The 24337-nt window shown below is 41.1% G+C and overlaps 1 protein-coding gene across 1 annotated transcript in view; it reads right to left on the bottom strand.

Annotated features, from left to right (window-relative positions):
- axin1 (axin 1) overlaps nt 1-19849 on the bottom strand; it is a 29108-nt gene extending 9259 nt beyond the window's left edge. The window contains exons 1-5 of the mRNA XM_061712709.1: nt 19702-19849; nt 16431-17399; nt 6232-6372; nt 5390-5486; nt 3929-4066 (exon numbers count right to left, since the gene is read on the bottom strand). Coding sequence (XP_061568693.1) covers nt 3929-4066; nt 5390-5486; nt 6232-6372; nt 16431-17323 — 1269 coding nt within the window. The 5' untranslated portion in view covers nt 17324-17399; nt 19702-19849. The remainder of the gene's footprint in view (nt 1-3928; nt 4067-5389; nt 5487-6231; nt 6373-16430; nt 17400-19701) is intronic.
- Nucleotides 19850-24337: the final 4488 nt, after the last annotated feature.

The raw sequence follows: 24337 nt of genomic DNA, 5'->3' as shown, positions 1-24337 counted from the left end.
GAAGATTCTGACCCAATTAGCAGAGGTCAAGTTTGAGTCGGTATAACAAAAGCACCTGAGCTTTTAGTCAAACAAGGCATTACTGCAACTTCAAACTTTTAAGGAACGCTCAATATGGATATGTATTCCTTCTGAATATTGGAGCCCCGAGGGATGGTTTCTAACGCAGCTGGAAGCGTGAGCGCCATACGGCAGCGCTTTCATCTTCACGGCTTCCTGTGTAAAGTTTGAATCATTTTGGCAGAAAGGGAAGGAAGGAGAGAACAAAGACGTGACGTGCAAAGACAACAGGCGGTATTGCTTTCACTTTAAATATTTGGCCATATCCATAAACCGTTTAACATCAGTCTTGTTAGTAATTAAATAAGCCTCCATTCTTATGATATACCTCTTCCATTGTTAATAGTTGATGAGTTTTAGCATCTCTGAGTAGGAATGGGCGATATTTTACCGTTCACGATATACCGTCAAAAAAATTCCTCACAATAAGAATTTCTCATCTCGCGGTAAAAACGATAAATTCCCGTTGATGACGTTTTTGTGTAAAGCTGATTTTTGGAAGGAAGGAAGGAAGGAAGGAAGGAAGGAAGGAAGGAAGGAAGGAAGGAAGGAAGGAAGGAAGGAAGGAAGGAAGGAAGGAAGGAAAGGAGGAAGGAAGGGAGAAAAGAGGAAGGGAAGAAGGAAGGAGAGAACAGGAGGAAAGAAGGAAGAAAGAAAGAAAGAAAGAAAGAAAGAAAGAAAGAAAGAAAGAAAGAAAGAAAGAAAGGAAGGAAGGAAGGAAGGAAGGAAGGAAGGGAGAAAACAAGGAAAGAAGGAAGGAAGGAAGGAAGGAAGGAAGGAAGGAAGGAAGGAAGGAAGGAAGGAAGGAAGGAAGGAAGGAAGGAAGGGAGAAAACAAGGAAAGAAGGAAGGAAGGGAGAAAAGAGGAAGGGAAGAAGGAAGGAGAGAGCAGGAGGGAAGGAAGGAAGGAAGGAAGGAAGGAAGGAAGGAAGGAAGGAAGGAAAGGAGGAAGGAAGGGAGAAAAGAGGAAGGGAAGAAGGAAGGAGAGAACAGGAGGAAAGAAGGAAGAAAGAAAGAAAGAAAGAAAGAAAGAAAGAAAGAAAGAAAGAAAGAAAGAAAGAAAGAAAGAAAGAAAGAAAGAAAGAAAGAAAGGAAGGAAGGAAGGAAGGAAGGAAGGAAGGAAGGAAGGAAGGAAGGGAGAAAACAAGGAAAGAAGGAAGGAAGGGAGAAAAGAGGAAGGGAAGAAGGAAGGAGAGAGCAGGAGGGAAGGAAGGAAGGAAGGAAGGAAGGAAGGAAGGAAGGAAGGAAGGAAAGGAGGAAGGAAGGGAGAAAAGAGGAAGGGAAGAAGGAAGGAGAGAACAGGAGGAAAGAAGGAAGGAAGAAAGAAAGAAAGAAAGAAAGAAAGAAAGAAAGAAAGAAAGAAAGAAAGAAAGAAAGAAAGAAAGAAAGAAAGGAAGGAAGGGAGAAAACAAGGAAAGAAGGAAGGAAGGAAGGAAGGAAGGAAGGAAGGAAGGAAGGAAGGAAGGGAGAAAACAAGGAAAGAAGGAAGGAAGGGAGAAAAGAGGAAGGGAAGAAGGAAGGAGAGAGCAGGAGGGAAGGAAGGAAGGAAGGAAGGAAGGAAGGAAGGAAGGAAGGAAGGAAGGAAGGAAGGAAGGAAGGAAGGAAGGAAAGGAGGAAGGAAGGAAAGGAGGAAGGAAGGGAGAAAAGAGGTAGGGAAGAAGGAAGGAGAGAACAGGAGGAAAGAAGGAAGGAAGAAAGAAAGAAAGAAAGAAAGAAAGAAAGAAAGAAAGAAAGAAAGAAAGAAAGAAAGAAAGAAAGAAAGAAAGAAAGAAAGAAAGAAAGAAAGAAAGAAAGAAAGAAAGAAAGAAAGAAAGAAAGAAAGAAAGAAAGAAAGAAGGATACATTCCCGTTGATGACGTTTTTGTGTAACAAACATGGCGGATCTGAGAGCGAGATAGATTTATATTTGAAAAGATGGAGTTGAATTGGTATTTTTTTTATCGTCATTTTTATCGTTATCAGGATAAATGCCAGAAATGATCGTGATACATTTTTTAGTCCATACCGCCCATCCCTATCTCTGCCTCATAAATAATAGGAGGCAGACCTCTGGCTCTCTTAGCTCTGTTTACAAAACTGAGGTTTCTCCACAGGAGGAGTAATAAGAGTACTCCCGCTCTGCTATCATGTGAACACACAATAAAGAAATAAAAAAATCTGAGTCCAGCAATGGCCACTCTGCTCACATGAGTCCTTTTTGCCAATAATTCACTTGCATAGGCCACATTCTGTTGCCTTCGTCTGTCCATGCACTGTTCACAAAAATCGGATTAAGTGAAGACAGAATTTCCTCCTCAAGAGTGTGCGACAGAGTCGTGGCAACACAGCAAGTTACTCATATCCTCGGGAAATCGCAACGTGGTCCTTTGCCCTCACGGCGACAAGACGGTGAATTCTTAAGTCGGCCTCTGCGGCAGCTTCTTTAAAGAAATGGTTTTGTTATCGTTTTCATTTCGTCCCCGGATGTCCAGAACATAGGATGATGAAGAAAAGAGTCTCTTTTTTTCCACTGGTTCCAGGCTCAATAAAGCAAACGCAAAGCTCTGTGACGGTAGCTTCTCTGCTTTCAGGGCCAGCCACAAATTGTTCGCCTGGAGACTTAACACTTGGCACCGTTTACTGAGGGAGATTTCACTTGTGGTAACAGCATCCTTTTCATCCCCGTTCAACGTACATCAAACAGGCGGCTCACTGTTCCCGGCTTACAAGCGGACGAGTGTGCAGGTGCTCCATCCGATTCATCGACGGAGCCAGATTCCTGACAGGCCAACAACAGAACCCCTCCAAATGATTCATAACGCTTGCTTTTTTCACTCCTCACTAAAAAGGCTGGCCTCATTAATTTCATTAAGACCACACGGATTTAAGTCTCCTTTGTTTCTGAGGAATTGATGCTCAGTGGCCAGACGCACACCTCGCAGTCTGGCACAGAATCGCTCTTTACTGGCATCTACTGACGCTCTTCAACCCGCCTTTAAAACCCTTTCTACAGTAATCTAACTATTCTTCTATTAAAAGGTAACAAAAATCTTTGATACCATCATTTGCAAAAAAAAAAAAAGACTTTTAAAACCTCTTTTTATCTTTCTTGGAAGGAACCCAGGAGCTTTTCTTGAACTGCACGTTTTTCAGTCCCACACCTTCTCTGATTCAAAGATTTAAAGGGAACCTATTATGAAAAACACGTTTTTTCTTGGTTTAACATATATAAAGCGGTTTCCCCTCAGCCTGCCAACTCAGAGAAGAAGGAAAGCAACCAAATTCTGCAGGGTCTGTACAGCCGCCCGGATGAGCCGTCCAGAGTGATGTGGATCTACGAGCCGTTCAGATTCTGCTCCCTTTCGTTACGTAACCGAAATGCGATTTACAAAGGTTGGCCTCCGATGCGTGAAACCACGCCCACAACTAACTCCGCCGGCCGGAGCATCCGCCATTTTTTCGTAGCGGTGTATTGCGTCATTCAGGCAGCCAATCAGCACAGTGCCTCATTATCATAGCCCCGCCCACTCAGAATCCTGCATAGATAATGAGGTTAGAGACTGGGAAGATAAAGACATGGCTCAGAGGCTGAATTTCTAATTTATTTAGAAAAAACAATCAAAAGCTTGTTTTTAAGACATTCAAGGCCTGTTTAAAATAGGTATTAGATGCCATAATAGGTCCCCTTTAATCTTCATTGATTATGACAGAAAGATGACCATCTTTGACATCCTGTGCAACATTTTCCACCATTACTCATCATTTTCTTTCATACCATTATTTATATTTCCCTGATGACCACATCCTACCGGCATCCGCCATAATCCGAATCTGCAAACGTGACGGAAGCGACTCTGAAAACTGATATCAACAAAAGAAAGTGGTCCTACCAAATGCACCCTGTGGAGTCGCTCCTCCAGCGTGTGCTGAGCCTCCCGGTCCCGCAGCACGCCCTCCAGCCTCCTGATCAGCTCTGCAGCAAATCTTTCCGGCTCCACATGGATATCCTTTGGAATCCGGTTCGTGCGCTGGAGGACAAGATGTTGGAGTGTCATTTATCTGAGGAGTTCTGTCACTGATGGAGGAGCATCAACACCATTCGGCCAGCTTGACCCCTCGCATCCCTGAGTGAATGAGTGAAATGACTGAAACATGAGCATTCAACTATTTAACTTCCAAAAGGAATTGAACATTTGAATTTCAATGCGACTTTAATATTACTATTACTTTAACGTTATTATAGGTCCAGTTCTAAATAAAATAGCTGGGACATCCTTTGGTCAAAACGCAAAAAAGATCAATTACAAAGCACCTTTTTCTATGCATTTATACTTTTTTCATCATCACTGCAGCCAGCATTAGGGGTGGAGTCTGACACTCCCCCCCCCCCCCCCCCCCCAAGTTTTGGGGTTTTGTTATATGCTCTAAAAGAGGGGGGGGGAATAAAAAAAAATCATAATATATCTTGTTTAATACTATACTTTACTATACATTCTATAAATGTATGTAAATACTTAAAAGGAGGTTGGACTTCACCTTTGAATCCCACTTACATCACATGTTAAATGAGCTTGCCAGCGCATTCACAAGACTTCACACTAGATTCGCTAATAACCTTTTTGTTTTTGTTTACATTTCAAAATTGTTTTGTGAACATTAACTAAATCCAGTGATAAAAATGCTGTAATTTTCAGCAACGCACATAATCTCCTTAATAGGGACTCCAGTGGCATGCATTTCCTTTCCTGTCAGTGTAAGTTACTGCACCGCAATTGAGCTCATTCAAAAGTGTAAGTCCCGGATTTAAAAAAAAGAAGAAAAAACCCCCCCCTGAAAAACAAAGTGACATTTGAAACAAAACACTTCCAAGCCCTGTCATTCCTCTTCAAGCTAAAGAAGTCAGGATTAATTTGTTTGGGCAGGACAATGTGAGAGTTACGGTTCAGGGATTTGCGTTCTGCTGTATAGTCGATTCACACATCCTAATAGGATGCTACGTGAGGAGTTTTAATTTGACTCTTTACTCCCAGGCCTAATTAGGGCCGGGCTTCTCCTACCAAGAGACAGCCAGAGCTGCAGAAGGAGGCATCAGGCTGTCACAAGGGAGGATTCATGTCTGCTAGGCTTCAGCGCACACAGCTTAGGAAGGCATCAAGCTGCATTTAGACAGCCTTCTCTTTCACCATCAGCTATTCTTATACTCCATCACAGGCTCTGTGACACAGCGGAGCTTAAATATGCACATCTCCGGTGGTGGAGCAGGGAAAAATAAGCAGAGGCAGACAGGTACAAAGGGAAAGGTGTAGAGGTGGAAAGTGAGCGGGAATGGAAATAACCCGCGAATAACTCACTGGAAAATGAGGTAGTGGCACTCGCCCGTTTGCTTTGGCACTTTCGTGTATCTCCCGGCGGTGCTGTTTGCGGTATCGGTAGGGTGGAATCCCATCTCTGGAATAAACACATACTTCTTCAATTCAATTCAATTCAATAATACTTTATTGATCCCCCAAGGGAAATTGTACAACATTTTCATAAGATATCCTCATGAATAAACAACGGAGGCGACTTTGAAGCCGAAACACAAACACCTACAGTTTATTCAGTGCAGCAGGGAAAGTAATCTTGCAGGATTATGGTGTCCGTGTTGCACCACAAGTGGCCTGGCAGAATCAGCGCTCCAGGATGCCACACGGATGAATCTGTAATTTTGCGCTATTGGTCATGCTGGATTTGGGGCTCTCCTGTACTGGAAGCTCTGGACCAATTAGCTGATATCAGCCTCGAATTTATTCAGCTTCAAACACAATTTGGTGTGGTTGTGCAAGCGTTTGAAGGCTCCTGGGGTAAATTCCCCGGTGCCATCTCTGCACCCAGAACACGTTATTTATTTCAAATCTTCACTAGACTGACTCTTACTCACGATTATGCCACTGGAATTACATTTCTGTTTAAATCATCTCAGACAGCTGACAAAATTGTTTTGGTCTGCAGCTCGTGGGCTAACAAAGTTAACAGTAAAAAAAAAAAGTTATTAAAAATGACAATAAAAATGTATTTCAAACCATCTTTAAAAATAAGCACGACACGCTTCCGGACTGAAACTGGTGTCCTCGACAATACCGAAGCCTTAAAAGGCCTTTACGCTCCAACATAGTTGCAACGGCCAAGTATGAAGTGTGTGTTTGATACGTACACGCTGCTGTCTGTGAGGGAAAGTGTGTCGGCGTCGCTGGACAAGCTCTGCTGCTCGCTGTCGTTGGCGCTGGTGGCTGGAGCCACGACAGGACCCGCGCTGACATCGTAAGGGCTGACGGGCTCCCAACACGGTGCGTGCCTGGGGGGAGGGAGAAGACAGTGCTTTGAGGGGAAATGATTTGACCTACACCAAACTTTAGTAGATATACGATTTAAGGTATTGCGTAAATTTGCAATACTGCAATACTCAGAACTTTACGCAGCGTAGTTTGAATCAAATCCTTGAGCTTAATCTTGGCTGAAACAATGAGATTTTACGTATGATAATAAACTGAAATTTCTACCCTGACCATCTGTCCATCACATGCACAGACAGTTTCTTTATTTGATATAACTCAATGAATATAAGAGTTGTTCCGATACCGAGACCAGTATTGAAACACTCACTGAACCTGCTGAATACTCAGGTATCAGGATCTGTAAACATTTACATCTATACACCATCTGATACGTGTCATATGTTTTTCTTCTTCATCGCTGTACAAACCAGCACACATATTATTATGAAGTACTGGCTTACAGCCTCCTGATTTGAGGTGGAGAAGCTGTGGCACAACATGTGTTGGATAGAGCTAGCTACCCAGCATTAGTATGATGTCAATATAGCGTTATTTTGGGCTGGAAAATGCCATCAGAAGAGATACAATGTGCTCATTATGCGAGGCTTCATGTCCCAGAGGTGACAGGAGATTTAAGAGGTCATATAGATATTCTTTTTCTATGTTAAAATTTAAAAAAGTAGTTTATTTTGTTCATAAAAATATATACATACATATACACATATACATATACATATATATATATAGGAAAACATAGATACATACATACATACATACATACATACATATAGGAAAACATCTCTCGTGAATAGTTGATTTATGGTATCAAATTTTCACAAACAAAGTGTGTTTCCAGAGTAGCGAGGTAGCCACTAAACCATCAATGCTAGCTGACACCAATTCACTGACAACTTAGGAGGGATCTGGATATCACAGATGCATTTTCCTTTCCTTCTGCCTTTCCAGCTTTGTCGTCCTACATGAGCCAGGTTATAGTTTATTCAGGACTCATCTATTCCTCTGGCCTATTTCTTGTCATTTATCCAGCGCCAACTGTAAACGGCTTTACCGCTCAGAAACGCACTGGTTCTGATGACGTTACAAATGTAACGTTCTAGCGTCGTATTAGTATTTTTAGAAAAGCTTCACTAATCCTAGTCTACAGAACAATCTGTAGCAACTGATTATAATATAATATAAATGTTCTGCATCTTGCAAACGTATCTATAATATGCACAGACTTAATTCAAGCCATATCCCTGTCACCTATATTTCTGCTCTGAAATTCACCGACACCCCAAGAGTCTTTGATGTATTCATGATAAATACACTGCAACACTACAGTGCAAAAGTCTGAGGCACCTTTAAGGCTGAATTAAGGTTCTGCGTTAAACCAACGCAGAGCACACGCCGTTGCCGTGACGCCGTCGTGAACCCTTCGGACTTCTCCGTCACTCCATTTCGCCGCGGTGCAGTACCCCCCCAGAGCGCTAGTTGATACTTTGTTTAAACAACCCCCCATAATTCAGGCTTTAGTCTTGCTATTCATCAAAGTTGAATGACCATATTTTTGTTTTCAGGCTCTAAGATCAAAACAGAAAATAGAGTGAAAATTTTAGAAGTAGATCGATATATATTTAGCATCAGCTATAGAAAAACTGAAAAAAAATGTTCAGACAAAATGACTACAAGAAAAGCGAAGCACCGAGGGAATGCCCCAACAGACGTTTGCAGTGACATCATTTAGGATTTCTATCCATTTAGGTTAAGCAGGACCAGGTTCCTGTATGTTCTAATTTTATCTTAGAGACTGTACAGAATAAATACGAATTCAACTTTGACAAACCAGCCAAACTAGGAGCGTATGAGACTTTTGCACAGTACTGTAATTCTGACACCGTTTCAACACCATAATGGGGAACGGTGAAGTGTACTCGTCACCTTGAAGTGTGCATTCCTCAGAAAGATGGGGAGACTTCATTTGACACTATTCACAGTCATCTTTGCTGAACACACATCTGAAAGGGCTTTGTGTGCATGAATTATAGATGTTAGGCATCATTATTCTGTATTCAAACTGGAATTCCCTGAAGCATTTACCCCGAGCTTTCTCGCTGCTTGGAATGCAGAAGCATCCAGAGTTCAAATGAAACCTTTGTGACCAGCTGATTTTCATTAGCATCTACATTTGACGGCAAATAATTACAGCACGAGGCTGCTACGGGGAAGGCGAAAAATTGAGAAGAAAAAGGGTGGTTGATTAAGCAAATGTGGTGTGTGAATAAGAATAACAAGGTCTAAAGGAAAGAGGCTCTAATTAATCACTGAATCAAACACAGATATGCAACATCACTAAAAACAACAGTTGTTCATTGAAGAACATGAAACAAAAACTATACAACTCAATTTTATTTGTCTCTAGATGCTTTCCAGAGACGCAGAGCATGACCCCTGAGTAATTACTACACAAACATCAGCAAGTAAAAACTCCCCTTTAAGAGGGAAGAAACCTTGAGCACGACCCGGCTCAAGGTCAGCTGGGTAGAGCAGGAACAAGGAGTAAGGAAAGAGAGAAGTAAGAGGTACAAATGTATTGTCAATGGTACATAAGACAAAATATATTAGTAATCATTATTGTTTAGCTGGAGAACTAAGAGTGCGTGCACATATGACTGATCCATGGTTAGTTGGTGTGCTACAGAGACGACTACATAAACAGGTGTAGACAGCAGACACTGAGGCAGTCATAAGGTGGGACTGCAGGTCAGCAGGGCAGCATGCAGCTCTGGAAGGACGCAAAAGGATAACAAAACTAGACGGAGCCAACAAGTACCATCAGTCAGGGGTACTTAAACCGTGTTGATACTCAACACTGAAATCAAATTTCAATAATCTGTTGGGATTGATGAAAATCAACGTTGTATGCCGCTGTATAGAACAGTAAACCATTGGTAATAACCTAAAAAAAAAACCACTAGAATTAATATAATATAATCTATCTTGCAAATATTTCAAATGTGCCCATGTAATGCAGCTCCCATAGGTTTATAATTCTTAAAGACTTTGCTTTAATGGCTGTAAACATCACTGTTTTTCTGATACAAATGCCCATATATTGGTTAGAAGCGCTTGATGTCATGTATAAAACGCCATTAAAGCTCCCGTCTCCGCCTCTTGAGGCCCAATCTGCACTGATTGGTCAGCTGACTGTCAAAGATGGTTGTCTGCCTGGTGGATGCTCGTGCTTTGAGTGTGTGCCAAGCAAGTCACTTGGCATTTATAATCCAAATGTGTTTCATGATGATGCCAGAGAGAAAAGCCTGGATAGCATTTGCATCCAAGGTGTTCAGGCTCTTCAGGATCAGCCTCTTCCAGAGAAGATGAGAACTCCTCATGTTGAAGAACATCACAGACTTTTGACATCTGAGAATAAAGATAACATTTGACACGACTGAGAAATTTTCAAGCATTTTACCCTCACTTGGATCCTGTCAAAGTCATGGGAGTTTGCTTAACTAGTTAACATGCTTTGTGGACTGTGGGGTGTGCTCTAAGGGTGTGGGATAATGTGTCCGTTGCTAGAGGCTGTCCAGTCCCCATAAAAACTTATGGGGAAGTGGACTCCATCCGAGCTGCCCTTTGCTACCGATTCTGTTCATAAACAGTTATGGACAAAAGTTTTGGTGGCAGTCAAGAGGTGGAGGTGTCTGGTTTGATGGTCCCAGCATTCCATCTCTTTTTTTACGCAGATGATATAGTCCTGTTGGCTGTGATCTTACGCTTTCCATGGAATAGAAGTGGTGTGAATAAGACCCAGCATATTCAAAGTTTGAGGCCATGGTTGGGCAGTATGGCAGAAAAGGGTAAAATACCCTCTCCAGGTTAGGGAGGGGGTGGAGGAATATAAGTATCTCTGGGTCGGGAACATGAATGGAACAGGAGGCTGACAGAGCAATTGGTGCGACTCCGTTTACCAGCTGATCTTCGTTCCTGCCAGCGCTTTTGGTTGCAAGCTGTTGGTAGGGGTGGGCAAAAATATCGATATGGCAATATATCGCGATACTTTTCCAGCCGATTCAATATCGATATTCAAAATTTGAATATCGATTTTTTTTTAAATTTTTTTTTTTTATCCCCGATCTTTTTCCCATTATATCACCCAGTGCTCCTACCTAAGTGACAGTCCTGGGCATTGCCACTCTCTACCAACCCTGGGAGGGCCCTGCACTGAGCTCAGGTTTTATTTCACGTTTTATTTCATTTTATAATTTATTTTTTATATAACACAATTGCCTGTCCTTAAAAAATGAAAAATAATGGACAGAGGTTTATTTATTTATGGATTTATATCTATACTGACTGGTCACTGTGCCTTGGTTTTAGTACCCATCTTTCTTGTGTTTATTATCATTTGCCAAATAATTAAAGTAACCTCATACTAAATTTAATGTTAATTTCATATGATGTAAATAATATGAAAAACATATACAAATATGTTGTAACTTTAGCTTGTATAGTTATAATAAAACATTGTTTTGACTCTGTTTGTCCCATGAATTGTCACTATAATCTGATGAACGTGCAACTCGGATTTTAAGATCCATCACTATCATCTGATGTACATATATACAACTTGGATTTTAAGATGTGTAATGCATTTTTAAATTTTTCGGTGAACTATGTAGAATATAATAATCGGGATATCGCATAATCGGGATATCGCAATGTGTATCGTATCGTGGCTCAAGTATCGTGATGCGTATCGTATCGTGAGGTCCTTCCCAATACCCACCCCTACTATGGATACAAGTTCCTGATTCGAGTTTCCTCTAAACGTTGCTGGACTGGTGAGGATGCCGCTTGGAGTGACACTCCTGAGGAGATGTTTTGGGAATGCCCAACTGGGACGAGCCCCCTAGGGAGACTGGGCTGCTTAGTTGCTGCTTAGTCCCTGCGACCCAAACCCAAAGAAGCAGAAGTTCAAGGAGAATGGATGGCGAAACTGTCCCATATCATGTTTTATGTTGGAATAATAAACATCTAGAAGATGGTAGCAACAAATGCAAAGATGGGTTGAATAACCAAAAAAAGAACTTTAGTTCACTCCTGGAGGAATGAGAGACCTATTACCTTATTGTGAACGATTATTATGTACAGAGAGAAAAGCCAAGGACAAACAAGTTTGTTCTTGTTGCTAATTAAAGTTGTCATAAAACTCATTTTTGCATCCTGACAGCTTCAGTCACTTTATTCAACTTCCTGTAAGCCATTTAATACAAACAATAGCTTTATTAGGTCAGAACTAGGGCTGTGCGATTAATCGATTTTAAATCTAAATCGGATTTATTAATCAAAATCGATGTTAAAAAAGGAAAATCGGAAAATCGATTTTCCTTTTTTGCAGCTGGCTGCATTACAGACAGAGCTCGTCTAGTCATCTTTGTTTGGTCAAGAAAATTGTAAATGTTGTCACTTTACTAAACTCAAGGAGGATTTACAGTATCTTTCAATTGCACTTCATTCCCAATAGGGAAATTTGTTTGCTATTTTTCTTTAAAAATAAAGATAAAATATTTGAAACAATTTATTCCATTGTCTTTTGTAGTTTTACCAAAAAAAAATCGAAATCGAAAATCGGGTTTTCAGAGAAAAAAATCGGGATTTTATTTTTGTCCAAAATCGCCCAGCCCTAGTCAGAACTTTTCATTTTTATTTCATTTGTTGTATTTTTATCAATGGAGAAATATGCAGTTGCGGCATGTGGATGTTGCCAACCTCATTATAAAAACCAAGTCTAAGTTTACCCCTCGCGATGCTCAGATTACAAATGACCCACCTTATGCCACTCTGAAGATGGCACACTGGTGCATCCTACTCCAAGTAGGATCCCTATTTCATGTACATCTCAGTTTTAAACTTACCGTACGTGCAAACTATTTTGGGGCTTTTCAAATTACTCAAAGGCAACAACAAAAATGTAAATCCCGGTAGAATGAGAACAAAACTGAATTGTTCCCATTTCAAAAATCTCCCCAAACATTAATGAACATGAAGGCCATTCTCTTTCAAGTCGCTGCATTTCTAGAAGCTGATCTGAAAGACTTTTTAATGTCTTCTGTTGCCCGTCTCTGAAGGGACTTGACACAACTGCTGTAAAATTTAGTCTCACAAAACCCCCACCGGGTGATGCTAAGAGGCTATTTAAAAATGCAGCGTGTCTTTTTGTAATTCCAGCCAACTGCTTGATTCCTGAAATAATGATGTGAAATAAAGAAAGTCAGGCTCGCTTACAAATTTAAACACATTATTTATTGTTTGCCATGCAGATCTTCAGATACGCATGGCTGAAGTGTGTCTAACTTTTGTTCCTGTCGTTCTTCTAGAATCTAGGCCAAAATTTCAGAAATGATTTTAAACAACGAACTACATTAAAATCCCCCCTGTGGTCATTGTTTCAGTATCTTACTTCAGCAAACAAGCAGTTTCCTTTTGCAGACATCAACCCTACGAGTCAAATGCCCTAAGTGGAGAATGTGATGAGATACAAGACAAGAGCTGAAGAGAAAAAAAAAGAAAGTTGCTGAGGTATGCAGCTGCTATGCGTGGAAGATCTCATTTCCGCCCAGTAATTGTATTTTAATGCAGCATATTAAAAAAAGGGATATGTTCTGTCTCCACAGAAGAGTGCAGTACTGTGCAGTGTTTCTGACACAGACAGTCTTATCTGCTAAGTATTGTCTGTCTGGAAGCCAACGTGAACTCCTGTCTCTAGTCACAACTCAGACTGCACTAACAGAGGTCAGACATGGTCCGTCTCTGTAGTGTGGCGCTGTGACCCAAATTCAATTATTCTGTCCGAGACTAACGTTACAAGGAATTAGACAACAGATGCCATCACAAAGATCTTACATGGCACAGTTAAACATTTTTCCCCTCACCGCAAGCATTCTTAATTCCCTGTCGAGATAATCATATGAAACACCTTTTTTTTTCACGTTTATTCGCTATCGGCACTGATAGTACTTTAGATGTGGCAGCCAGAAATCGCTTAAGCTTTTATTTTATCTCTTAGTATTGCACTTTGATTTTTGAAAGATCTCTATTCCACCCTGTGGCGGGCCGGCAACTTGTCCGGAATATATCCCTGCCTTTTATATTAAAAATCACTAGTAATAACTTTATTTATATATCACTTTTTTTAAACAATGTTACAAAATACTACATAGAAACAAAGAATTAAATCCAGTGAAGCAACAACAGCAAAAACAATTTGATATGAAATCCCAGGGCTGAATTCCCTTCAGTAAGTGAAGATATTGTCTGTATAACAACGCTTCCAACGAAGTTCAAAACTGCTAACCCAAAGAGAAGGAACAAACAGCCAGAATTAGCAGCAACAAAATATGTTACATATTAATCAGACAATACCAAAGACCCTCAGAAAAAGGAACATTTTTAGCGGAGATTTAGGAGCATCAATACATGTGGGCCTGAGTGCGGCAGGCATTTCCCTAAGGTGGGAAAAGCCTGATCTCCCTTTGTAAGAAACTTTGATCTGGCGATGGTTAGAAGGCCACAATCTGTGGATCTCTGTGGTCAGGCCAGCAAGTCTGAGATGTAAGTTGGGGCGAGGCCGTTGAAGGCTTTGAAGGTAATCTGTAAGATTTTGAAATCAATGGTAAATCTAACAGGAATCCAGTCACAACAAAGTCATCTCCAGGCCGTAGACAGCTGGGACAGGCTCCAGCAGAACCCTGTGACCCTGAACAGGATTCGTGCAGGAAATGGACGGCTGAACAAACTTCTGTTCCCAGTTCTGAACTATACACTAATTTAGCTCCATCAAAAGATTTTCAAACTTCTAATAATCACAAGCATTAAAAACACACGTCTTGGTTTGAATATTCATAGCCCGAAATGTCACTTAAGTTCTATATGATACCCAAACCTTAACCCTCAAGATATGCAGGATATTCAGCAATCCACTGAAGCCTAAATCAAAGTCATTAGCCCGGTTTGCTTCACACTAGGGATGGGCGGTATGGACTAAAAAATGTATCACGATAATTTCTGGCATTTATCCCGATAACGATAAAAATGACGATAAAAAAAATATCAATTCAACTCCACCTTTTTAACTATGAATCTATCTCGCTCTCAGATCCGCCATGTTTGTCATCAACAGGAATCTTTCTTTCTTTCTTTCTTTCCTTCCTTCCTTCCTTCTTTTTTCCCTTCCTTCCTCCTTTCCTCCTGCTCTTTCCTTCCTTCTTCCCTTCCTCTTTTCTCCCTTCCTTCCTCCTTTCCTTGTTTTCTCCCTTCCTTCTCCCCTTTCCTTCCTTCCTTCCTTCCTTCCTTCTTTTTTCCCCTTCCTTCCTTCTTTCCTCCTGCTCTCTCCTTCCTTCTTCCCTCCTGCTCTCTCCTTCCTTCCTTCCTTCCTTCCTTCCTTCCTTCCTTCCTTCCTTCCTTCCTTCCTTCCTTCCTTCCTTCCTTCCTTCCTTCCTTCCTTCCTTCCTTCCTTCCTTCCTTCCTTCCTTCCTTCCTTCCTTCCTTCCTTCCTTCCTTCCTTCCTTCCTTCCTTCCTTCCAAAAATCAGCTTTACACAAAAAAATCATCAACGGGAATGTATCGTTTTTACCGCGACATGACAAATTCTTATCGTGAGGAATTTTTTTGACGGTATATCGTGAACGGTAAAATATCGCCCATTCCTACTTCACACTACTGCATTTATCTGCATGGAGGCGGAAAGACATGGGAACCCCATGCTGTGTGAACATGAGCGACCCAAGAACCCAGAAAAACCTCACGAGGGGCCGGCACCACGGAATTTCACCTCAAAAATTGAGGAGAAGAAGAAGACTTGAAAAAGATTTTACCATTAAGGTACAATTTTTTTTGCAGAACAAAGAAATTCTGTATACAAAGTTAAATATAAGTCAATTAATTTCAAATTCTACTCCAACTCATTTTCTAGTTTATTAAGAAATCCCTGATAAGCATAGAAAGGCTAAACCGAAACCGAAGAGGTGAACATGGTACAGTCACATCCACTGCTGGAGCACCACTGCATCTCGCTGGACTGAAGTGAGCTCCACAGTGCATTTGGATAGCAGAAAATAACGCGGTGGTGTGAAAGCGCATCCCTTAAGCCCAAAAAAAATCTGAAAAAGGCATTAATTATGCAAAGCACTACCGATAGGTTAAAAAGCCACAAGTGGAAAACGACTCAGTCGTCACAGACAGAGTAACAGCTGAGGGATAGATTCTGCTCAATCGAGCTGAGTAGCTTCGATTGACAACGTAATGTATTCAGTGCAAGTACAGGCATCTAATTATCCACTCACAGACACATTAAATCGACTAACAAGCATCAGCAGATTCGACATTGGAGAGATTACAGAAACATCTGGATGACTGAACTCCTTCAACCAAAAGCTTTTCTGAACACAACAATAAATTGTACTAATGCACACAAACTGCCAATGCAGTCAACCCCTCCACTGCAGAAAGTGCAAAAACATCTTCATTGCAATGTGCTAAGACTAATCAGCTGAGCTATAGTCTCATGGGTATGGAGTTGTAAGTCTCAACGTGTTAATTACTAAAGCAGTCAGACACACTGTTTACAAAATTCCTTTTCAGGAAAAGCTTTTTCCCCAAAGAAAAATGCAGCTCTATCGTAAGAAATGAAAACATAATGACCAATAATTTTGGAATAGCACCTCCTTAAACGAAACTATCTTCAATTATTCTCCTCTATAACCCTGTCCAGTGAGAAAACGTGTCCCTGCACAAAAAAAATTACGATTTCTACCCCAACCTCAATACAACAGGTAACCCAGTCTCTTTAACTTCCACCTTTCATCACGACCCGAGGTGCAGATGCTTCGCTTCACACACCATCATCATCTCTGCTGCCTCTTGTGCTACGCTCACATTCTGTTTTCATCTCAAACTTAGGCAGAGCTCATGCTGGCATGGGCTTTCAGGTTCATTTCTAATTCAGCAGTTTGCAGAGAAAAGCTGTGCAGTTTGAGCAGAGGTGAAGCCTCGATAGATCGCTGGGAGGATTTACCTGTACTCGTGACTGTCCTGGAATCTTGCACCGTTGCCAACTCTCTGCGGTACTGTCCCCATTACAAATCTCTGAGTGGGCTGGCTGCTCGGAGTGGAGGAACACTCAGGCTGCCCCTCTGGTCCTTGGTCACATTTCCATTCTTCATACTCATTTAAAGTTGGTAAATAACTCAGTCCCTTTCTATTTCCAGATATAGGGTCCTGGTTGCTGTACATCTTAGGGCTCTCTCCACCTGTCCGTGTATATTTCAAATATATATCTGACTTTAGGAAGAGAGGATAGGTGTTCTCCTCCATCATAGTCTGGATCTCCATCTGAGCTTGGTCAAACATTGCAGGATCAATGTATAGCCTGGTCACGCAGTCTTTGATGAAGGACTTTGTCGCTGGTTTGATCTGTCTGGAGACAATCCCGTTGGCGTCCTGGATATACTTCTTATAGATGGCTTTCGCCAGTTTCACCTTCTTCTCCTCATTGCCCTCGCTCGCTTCGAGTTTGCGAAAGCCACTGCACGCAAACCAGAAGTCCAGTACATCTGCACACTCTTCCTGATGGAGAAACTGCCTGAAGAGGTGGATGCCATCCTGGTCATCCAGGAGGGAGTGAAGAGACTCTGCCCATTTTAAGTAGGGTGGTGTTGGGGAAGCACTGCCCTCTGGCTCGTAACCCAGATCCAAGTCCGGTCGCCTGGGTGTAGCCACAGACGTTTCACATTTGAGGCCATCATTCTTCAAGGACGAGCCGAGGTTGCTGTGCTGGCGAACGTCACTGTACAGCAGCTCTCCCTCCTCTCCCGGGACCGGAGGTCTGGGAGCATCCTCAGTGAAGCTGCCTCCTGGGTCTGCTATGTAACCCCTTTTCTCGCTTATGCTCATAGTCCCAGCATCCATATATCACGTCCCCGTAGAGCCCACAGTGTACAATTATTCGATCCAGAATTCTATTTATGCCACTGCGAAAAAACTCCTGCAAAGGGGGAGAAACGCATAATGAGATGCAGCTCATGTCATTGGAGGGAAGATCATTTCAAGCTTTGTCAGGTCAGTCAGGCTTTACGACATCATCTCAAATGAATGTCAAACAATTTCAATTCACGCCCTGCAGTCTGGAATTTATTTATTTTTCTCTCGAATTTGCCCAGAGGAGCTCGACATGTCTGGATAAGTCAGGGTGGACACTGTGCAGACCCTGCCAACTCCCCGGTGTTGTGAGCAGATTACTGTCCAAAGAATTCACAGCAAGAGAGTCTGTGCGCTTATGTTTGCTGCTTTGTTCCCCGTTCTGCTTGCTTACAATATCGCATTTCACTCTTTTGTCAAATATGCAGATACACCCAAAACATGCAGCACACTTTCGGCATCATTTCCTAAATCCTGTTTGCACATGGGAACAGACAATGACTCGAGTCTGAAGACGATATCCGGGGATCATGCGTAAAAATGGCGCTCGTAAATAATCCACACAATTTGCAGAGGACTAACACCTCATCTTTGTTGGCAGATTGACACAAATCATCCGAAGAAATGAAAATCCCTTAATATATAAAAGGATATGAAAATGTGAGAAGCGATACAACGCAGAAATATAACAGAATGGAGCCACTTTTACGTGTAATATGTGTCTGTATAGTTTCTTGGTAATCTCAGTTTTTGTCACGCTATAAGAAAAATTTTCACATTTCATCAGTCTCTGGTGGCTACAGTTCAGAGCAGAAACAGACACAGAAAAACTCAAAATGTGATAACAAGATACTGGAAAATCTTGCACTGGGGTCTGGAGTCTGCAAACCAGATCACAACCTGAAATCTAAAGTCATTAGGCTTTTAATGTGGTTTAAAAGTCTCGGGGCATTCTTCTTTTTTTTCTTCCCCCCTTTACTTGACAGCAGCGTGAATATGGTGTTGCATTAATCCACCCAGTAATAACCTAATGTTTTATATGCACTGGGCATATCATTACTTCACACAGCTTTTTTTCCAGCTTCATCTTCATTAGTATTAGAGCATCGTCATGATTAATTCACGGAGGGTTTGCAGTGGAACTATGAATCAGCCCAAGTCTCTTTACTATTAGCTGACATAAGAAACTACTTGAAATGATAGGCCACTGTATTGATCCTGATGCCATAGTCTGATCTTAATTAATTCCCTCGCTATTATTGCAGAGGCAGGATCAGCCCAGCAAAGTATAAAGTCTTCAGACCTTGGTGTTCATCTTGTGACTACGATAAGAGTGTCAGTATTTAATTTAAGGTCTAACGTATCCACAGCTGACTGTTTAAGTCCCACACAGAAGCCACTATTTGTTGACAGCTGCTGGCAGATTGTAAAAAAACTGAACATGCATGCTGACTTCATTTTACATTTCCTGTCTAAATTACTTTACTATTTATAGCTCTGAGCACTTGTTGACTCTAATAGGATTAAAAATGGATGCTAGAAGGGCAAAAAAAGATGATTGCAGCCGGGCTTACTCCGGCTGTGATTTCATAATATATATTTCTTATCATTATTATTTTAAACAGTAGCCAGCAGCACTGTTGCCTTCAGGGCACTCCCACTCCGGTTCAATACTCGTCCTAATCATCATGCTGATTGAACAATGATGCCGTAAACACATAACTGGAAGGGGTTTGCATACAGTGTGTGAATGGGATGCAAAAAAATAAATAAAAATGAACACATATTCACAGGATGTGAGAGTGCGTGTGTTATTTATTAGGCAGGTGGATTTAACATTAATAATGTGAGACATCGCGCATCACCGGCATGAGACGTTCAAGGGTGTCAGTATCTAAGTGACCGGGAGAGAAGAAGACTATAACGGAGGACAATGACAGCTCTTTTTCTTTCTTTTTTTTAAATTTTTTGGTGTGTCTTAAAGTGTTAATTGAGCCTTTCAGTCATCATATTCCCGTCTTTAGCCCCGGTCTGAATGAAGAGAGCAGCGGCAGAGGGAGTGGGGGAGGGGCACACACACACATATAATACACACACACATACACACACATATACACACACATATACACACGCACAGCCAGGCCTCCCAGCAGCCCACCCGACAAGTGCACAACTTTGTCACACTATTAATATCCGTGCACCATCCGCAAAACAGCTGCTAAAGTGGAGCCGCGGCGGCGTGAGAGGACGCTGCGGGAAAGCGCGCACCGATCCCGGACCGGACTGTCTCTCTCTCCTCATGCACTAATAAACCCCGAGCACCGCAGTAATCCCGCTCCGGAGCCGCACAAAAGTGACAAATACTTCACCGGAGGGAGTCTTCCGTCCGCTTTCGTGCACACCGGCCACTCGGACCCAGGCGAGTCACTGGGAGCAGGGTCATGGTTTTGGGACTGCGGGAGTTTAGAAATAACAAAGAAGACGGTGCGCTCTCCTCCTCCTGCTCCTGCTCTCCATGTCTGAGTGAGACTGAGCTGCTGAGCCGCCGAGCGGAGCTGATGATGCACAGCGCCTCATCCGTTCACTACACAAACTGCTCTCACGCTCTAATCCATGCCTTTTTTCTTTATCTAAACATCCCCCATGAGAAAAAGCACCTGTCTTAATAAAATAAAACGTGCGCCTGTTTTTATAGTTTACCTACAGCTGAAAATATCTGTGCAAATCACAGAAATTTCTCCAGCCCACGTAGGCTACAACTGAAAGTGTCAGAACCTTTTTTGACTTTGAGGATCAAACAGTTACTGAAAATGTTGCTAAAACATCAAACAAATGCTTAGAAGTCAAACTGATATGCAAGATTTGTTTTTGCATAAATGTTCTTCTTGCACAACATTTCTTTCTCTTTTTTCAATTCCAAGAACCAATGCACTAAAGAGGGCTACAATGTATAAAGCAGTAACACATTGGAATAAGCTTCCACCACATTTAACCATGATAAACAATAAAGCTAGATTCAAAAATAAATTAAGAAAAGCAGTACTTAGCAAGGAAGTCAGTTTTAGTTAGTGTCTTTATTCTGAAATTCTGAGTGTGTAAAATTGAATATTTTTTGTTGTTTGGTTCTGGCTGGTTTCAACAATCTAAGGGTTGAATTCCATTACATCTCAGATCTTTTTTCTTTAGATGTTATGTTTTAATTTAAGGATTGTATTTTATTGTTTTATGTGTGCAATGTTGGACCCCAGGAAGAATAGTCTTCACTGCAGTGAGGACTAATACATAAATAAATAAATTCAATTTAATCCAATTCAGTTTTATTTATACCGCACCAAATCATGATATCTGTCATCTCAAGCACAAGGCAACTGTGGCAAGAAAAACAAACCTCCCCTTTACACCTGCCAACAATAAAAAACTAACCCCTGCTGCAAGATTAAATGCATATATATTTGATTTTGAAGGGTTTGCCAAGTAAGGCCCTCACCGTTATTATATATGCGGACAGTACGTGTCTGCATATACACCTAGCCTCAACCAGCTGGGGGTTGAGAGGACAGGAGACTATAAAACTGTTTAATATGTGAGAAAATAAATAAATAGATTCAAATCCACATTTGTACGTGTTATTTTTAGGCCATGTTACCCACACATCAACCTACGATATTCAACAACTGGGCACAAGATAAAGGCAGCTCTCAGAGCTGGAGTGGATGTCATAACAAAAGTAATTAAGATTTAAAAAAGAAAGTGAGGACAGAAAAAAGAGAAAGAGAAAATGAGTCGATGACCAAGCAACAGGGAGAACAAGGATAATACCGTTTTTGATAGCTGTTGTCTCTTTGCCATGTTACATCCTCGTAATTACTGCACACGACATTGTTACGGTCTTACGGAAAAGGCAATTTAGAAAAACAACAAAAAAACTGCCTAAATCTCAGAGAGTGTCTTAAAGCGACTTAACCTTAATGTTGGTGTATCTTTAAAGAAAAACGTAGGTGTATCAGCTTTTAGGGTCCCACGAGAAAAAATTGCAAAAGTTACTTTGTGTACTTTAATTATGGCACCATGCTATAAATTACCTAATCTACTTACTGATGTATTAACAACAACAACAACAACAACAACAAAAGTTTTCTCAGTATTTTAAGCTCCTTGTATGATCCATACTGACCAGAACAGAGATCTGTCAGCACTTCCACCGAGAAGTCAGATCCAGTCAGCCTAAAACTGGCCGACCAACCACACAGCTGGTGCATCTCTAACATCTGTTTACACGAGGAAAAACGACAGCACGGCCACCAAATGTTCTTGTATTTAATGCATTAAAATGTTTTTATACACAAAACATTGGAGCATATTCTGTTGAATCTGTGATTTTTTATAATTTGACTGTTGCAAGGTAACTACGGTATCAAGGTAAGACGTGTTTACTGAGCAGGTTGGACAACAATTTGCTGTGGAGGCAGTCAGTCTGCGAGTTTTCATTTGATCTTCAGGGCACCAGATAACGTTACTGATTACATCGGCTGAGGGCGCTTTGATCAGTTTAATCAACAAAGTACTTTGTGATGTGGTAAGGTCAGGAAGTCTTTGTCACAAATTTTACCACAAGGAAGTCTCACTTGGGCTGCTGGTAAAGAACTAAGGAGCTGAAACAAACTCCCAGAAACATCATATTTTAACATCAACACCCACCGGGGAACTTCTCAGGTTCGCACCATAAACACACAGGTGCTTTATGACGAAGTCATTCTTTTGATGACTAAACATGTTAAAATGTAAAAACCAGACTGTAGATTTTATCTAAATAGCAAACTCACTTACTGCCATTTCCTTTGATCTTATAATGCGTAATATTTAATCGGTGAAATGACTTTACAAATTCAATAACTGTTAACCTTTTCGTGTTTACAACTTGAACTTTTGTCCTAATTCTGTTAATTTTCTTATAGAACCAAAAAAAGACAAACTTTACGTAGTATCAAAGCTACTGAATGAACACTTAAAAACACCAACGAACCCCAGCGCACAGTAGAGTAAACTTTATTTTGGCAGCTCTGTATGACATTAAGTAACACAGTATTCAAGTGATTAAATCAGAGATAATTTGCAGCAATCTATTAACCTGAGCTAATGGAGCAGCGTTCAGCATTAGCTGTGTAACACTGAGCTTGCTGTTTGCAGGCTGATGCCGTTTTACTTTGCTGTGACCAATCTGGCATGGCATCCATGTCGGTTCCTGTGTGACATAGAAAGTCATACGGCTCTTTGAACCCCTTTTGCCCTGATTGAACCTGCAACTGAACATCAGCTTGATCTCAAGGGCTTTGTCTTGGAAAAATATCACGTCAACGGCTCCAATCTTTTCCTGCATGCCTTTTCTAAATCTGATATGAGTTTTAACACAAGTCTTTCACCAAACGAGTTGTGCCATTCACCCCACACACAATTCTTTATCATATTTACCCCTCATTTAGGCCTATACAGTCAGGTGATCTGTGAAATAAGATGTATATTTGCAGAAATGGACACAGTCCATTCATTCATAGAATCTGTTGGGATGTCTTTTCACATCCTGTCTGTTTAACTTAAAATTGTCCTAAAAGTGTAAGTATGATTCAAGCAGAAGCCGGATGAAGCGATTGATTAGATCATTGAGATGTAATCACCAAACCGGCTCCCTTTCAAACACTTTGAGGTGTATTTAATAGTTAAGAGAATACTATTAATTCCATATGGGGCTGCACCGACTCCGACATGAAAATGTCCAGTTTATGTTGCATTGAGGAGCTGCCAAAGGAGGATATCTTAGAACAGAAAACCAAATAAAAAGATGATGTAGAGGTGGGGAAAATAAACCCAGGCTGCACTGAAACTAACAACAGGAATCTGATAAAGATCAAAGAAGAGCAATGAGTACATGCACCGGGAGGGGTGTTTGGATGAGTGGATGCAGGTGAGTTAATGAGAAACTGAGAACAGGTGGTAATTTAAGACGATATCAGGGCAACCGAGGACAGCAAAAGGAAAATTACAAGTATCAGGGGGGAAATAAATCAAAGCTCAGAACATGTAACACAAGTGCTAAAAACATAAACAAAAACTAGAAACTGTTCAGAAAGAAAACTCCAACATCTAAACCCATCGTCCATAACAGAAATGTAACTTGATTCAGTTATGAATTTATGACTTGACAGCACAAAAACTAAGGAAAGCAAAGTACAGCAATAAAGACTATTCCTGTGCTTTTATGCAAGGCAATCACTGAGCAGTTTAATGGTTTTACTGAGTCTGACATAAAAGGCTGGCAGAACGCCATAAAAACATAAAGCTTGTAATCGTGTAATCAGATGCAGTCCTTTGAGAGAAGCTGCATGAACAGGAAGTTAGATTTCACAGTCTGTCTCATCACGCCCCCTGACATGCCAGCTCCAACCTGGAGCCCTGTTCAGGTGAAACTCTCCATTTGGTTTACACTTTTTATATTAGAAACATAAATAGTGTATAGTATCCTCTCTCTTCAGCTTCTTCAAGGCCAGAGGCAAAACATAGCTTCTCACCCAGTTTTAAATTCAAGCCTTTTACTTGTAAAATCCATGAAAAGAGCAAAAGTGACAGATTCTTCTCCCTGCCATGCAAGACTCACGTTGCAATCTACACTTCCTCTTCATATTTGTATGGAGTGGTCATAGAAAAAAGATGAGCGGTTCTGTCCATATGCATCAGTGCAACTCTTGTGTTCATGCCATTTATTTATTTTCCAATAAGGATGATGGTGGATGAGGATGGGTCAAGTGTAAATGGACTTGTTTTACCTTGAGTTTGATTTTCTTCCTCAAGTGTCCTCCCTCTGAGAATCCCATGGTTTGCATTTTCAACACAATCCACTGCACTAACGTTGACGCTAACCCCATCCGCATACGATGGAGATGTTTAGCAGGAGAGGAAAGCTGCCACCACAGCTCATCTTTGACATCCGTTTGTTTCTGAAATGCAAGAAAT

Source organism: Cololabis saira, chromosome 21 (genome assembly GCF_033807715.1).
Source record: "Cololabis saira isolate AMF1-May2022 chromosome 21, fColSai1.1, whole genome shotgun sequence".
NCBI lineage: Eukaryota > Metazoa > Chordata > Actinopteri > Beloniformes > Belonidae > Cololabis > Cololabis saira.
This window is presented reverse-complemented; position numbering and strand designations above follow the sequence as displayed.